Genomic DNA, 2,500 nt, shown 5'->3' on the forward strand with positions numbered 1-2,500 from the left:
GCAGCGCCAGCGTGGTGAGGGTGTTGGCCCGAGAACCATATAAAGCTACGGTCAACCTAAAAGACAACGAGGGGCGCACACCGCTACACTGCGCCGTGCAGGGCGGTCGCTCCTTGGACGTGGTGGAGACACTGCTGCAGCTGGAGAGTATCATCAACGCCAAGGATAAGCAGGGACACACACCACTCCACCTGGCAGCGAAGAGACAAGTCAATTACGTGGACGAAGATTTTGACGGGGCTTGTCTGGAGCTGCTGTTGGCACACGGGGCATCGGTGGCCACCACCAACAACGAAGGATACAATGCACTCTCGCTGGCTTTACGTCGCACCATGTGGTGGGGACGGCCCGGCTCCAGAGACCACATTCTGGACGCCGTGAGGCAGTTGGTCTTCAAGGGCAGCTGTGTGCAGGACGGGTTTGCCATGTGGCGGATGGTGGAGAGCTTCCCCTCCCTGGTGCCCATCGCCCTCAACAGATCCTTTTCCGCTAACACGTCAGCGAGGGACTCACCTCATCTTCGTCTTGACTTTGATTTCAATCCTCTGCTGGTGAGTGCCCAGCAGCTGCGCCAAACTCAGCGGCAGTCGCCACTGTTGCCCCAGACTGACCTGCCCAAGGCACTGTTACAAGAGAACGAAGTGTCAATGCTCCATTATATCATGAAGGCGGGCCGCAAACGGCTTCTCCTACACCCTCTCTGCCATTCCTTCCTGCACCTGAAATGGTACAAAGTCCGCAAATATTTTTTAGCCAATGTTATCTTTTACCTACTCTTCGTGCTCAGCCTCACTGCCTTCCTGCTCTGCTCCCCAAATTGCCCCAAGGATGAAATTCCCAGCAATGACACAGGCAACGCCACTGCCAACACTACAGCCAGCGCTACTGCCAACACTACAGACAGCGCCACTGCCGCTGCCGGGTCGTCCTGCAGGTTTGAGCGGAGTGAGGCGGGTCTGGTGGGGCTGACGTGGTGGTGCCTGGTGATATTCTCGGGGTTGTTGGACTTGCGTGAGATCATTCAGATATGGCAGAATCCAGTACTTTATATCTTCAATGTGGGTAACATCCTGGATGCAACGCTTGTGTTCTGCGTGCCGCTGCTGCTGCTGCTCACCTCGGAAAACTCCGACTGCTGTCTCAACGTGGATCAGCAACAGGTGAGTCGCCGTGGTTTGGTGGAGAGGGTAGGTGTTCACTTGATGGTAGCAAGTTCCGGCTGAAGTGTGATGATCTGCATGGATGGACTGTTTACGTTTATCACTGTTCATGCACTTAACTAAAGCAGAACTCATTCTTACTATTTACTTTATTTGCACAATGCAAACTTCTCTAAGGCATCACCAACATCTCTTGCACGTACTTGTCATTACTTCCACAGCTTCTGTGCATCGCTGATGGCACTATCTAATCATGTGTGTGACATGCCACATCATCCCTGATCCGAACCATTTTGCCTGTAATACTCAGTGAACGTGTAGGGCAAGAGTGAGTGGCAGTGTGTTGTGTTGCAGGTCGGAGCGGTGACGGTGGTACTGGCTTGGGTCCGCTTCATGCTATTCACGGGCCAGTTCCCGAGCTGTGGCGTCTATATCGTCATGTTCTCCACAGTCGCTCGAAACGTCTTCAAATTCTTAGCGATGTATGTGTTCATCCTGCTGGCCTGCGCCCTCGGCTTCCACGTGCTGCTGCGGCCCTTCAAGACCTTCGAGAACCCTTACATATCCTTCGTCACCTCCTTGGTTAGTGAACCTCCTCCCCATCTCCCTCCCTCTCCCTCTTTCTCTCTCTCTCTCTCTCTCTCTCTCTCTCTCTCTCTCTCTCTCTCTCTCTCTCTCTGACCCTCGCTGCAAGCGCGCCCTAAGGAAGTATCTGTTCTGCAGGTGATGATGACGGGGGAACTGGATTACACGGACACCTTCCTGGACAGCACGTACAAGGTGCTGTCCATCGTCATGCTGGTTGGCTTCATGCTCTTCGTGTACATCATCCTGTCTAACCTGCTGGTGGGTCTCGCTGTCAGCGACATGTACGCCATCCAGCAGAGGTTAGTAATTCCACTCTATCTCCACCAGATGCCTCGAGGCCTGAGTGGTGTCTGTGGGTGAATCTTCTCTATTTGACCTTGAAACATCTTTGTCTGGAAGACATGTATTGGGGTGTCCATTAATGACGTCCCAGGTTCTTTCCCTTGTGGCTGAGCTTGTTTGCCATTGTGTTTTTTTTCTATCAAATTTTCGAGTGAGTCTGACGTCTGCATCTCTTCCCTCTGCAGGTCTGAGTTGCTACGACTGACACGCCACGTGGAGCTGATGGTGCAGGTAGAGAACTTATTTCGGAGTCGTCTGGTGCCAAACGCCCTCCAAAGGCTGCTGCTGCGGAGCATCACGGTAATCGACGCGGAGCAGCGTCCCACAGTCTCCGTCTACCCAAACTCAAGTCATGGCTTGATAGACAGCCTCTTTCTCTTCCTCTCCAGAACACTGGGGGGACGCCGCCT

General features: G+C 53.5%; 2 protein-coding genes across 2 annotated transcripts in view; one reads left to right on the top strand and one right to left on the bottom strand.

The window, feature by feature from the left end:
- The window catches only part of LOC123516224 (neuropeptide CCHamide-1 receptor-like), a 203,630-nt gene that overhangs the window by 36,967 nt on the left and 164,163 nt on the right, over positions 1-2,500 (bottom strand). The gene's annotated exons all lie outside the window — the stretch shown is intronic.
- LOC123516219 (transient receptor potential channel pyrexia-like) overlaps positions 1-2,500 on the top strand; it is a 14,053-nt gene that overhangs the window by 10,399 nt on the left and 1,154 nt on the right. Inside the window, exons 2-5 of the mRNA XM_045275422.1 lie at positions 1-1,160; positions 1,515-1,742; positions 1,884-2,047; positions 2,276-2,500. The exon at positions 1-1,160 is cut by the window's left edge and continues 840 nt beyond it; the exon at positions 2,276-2,500 is cut by the window's right edge and continues 1,154 nt beyond it. Coding sequence (XP_045131357.1) covers positions 1-1,160; positions 1,515-1,742; positions 1,884-2,047; positions 2,276-2,500 — 1,777 coding nt within the window. The remainder of the gene's footprint in view (positions 1,161-1,514; positions 1,743-1,883; positions 2,048-2,275) is intronic.

The sequence above is a fragment of the Portunus trituberculatus genome, chromosome 40, assembly GCF_017591435.1.
Source record: "Portunus trituberculatus isolate SZX2019 chromosome 40, ASM1759143v1, whole genome shotgun sequence".
Classification (NCBI taxonomy): Eukaryota; Metazoa; Arthropoda; class Malacostraca; order Decapoda; family Portunidae; genus Portunus; species Portunus trituberculatus.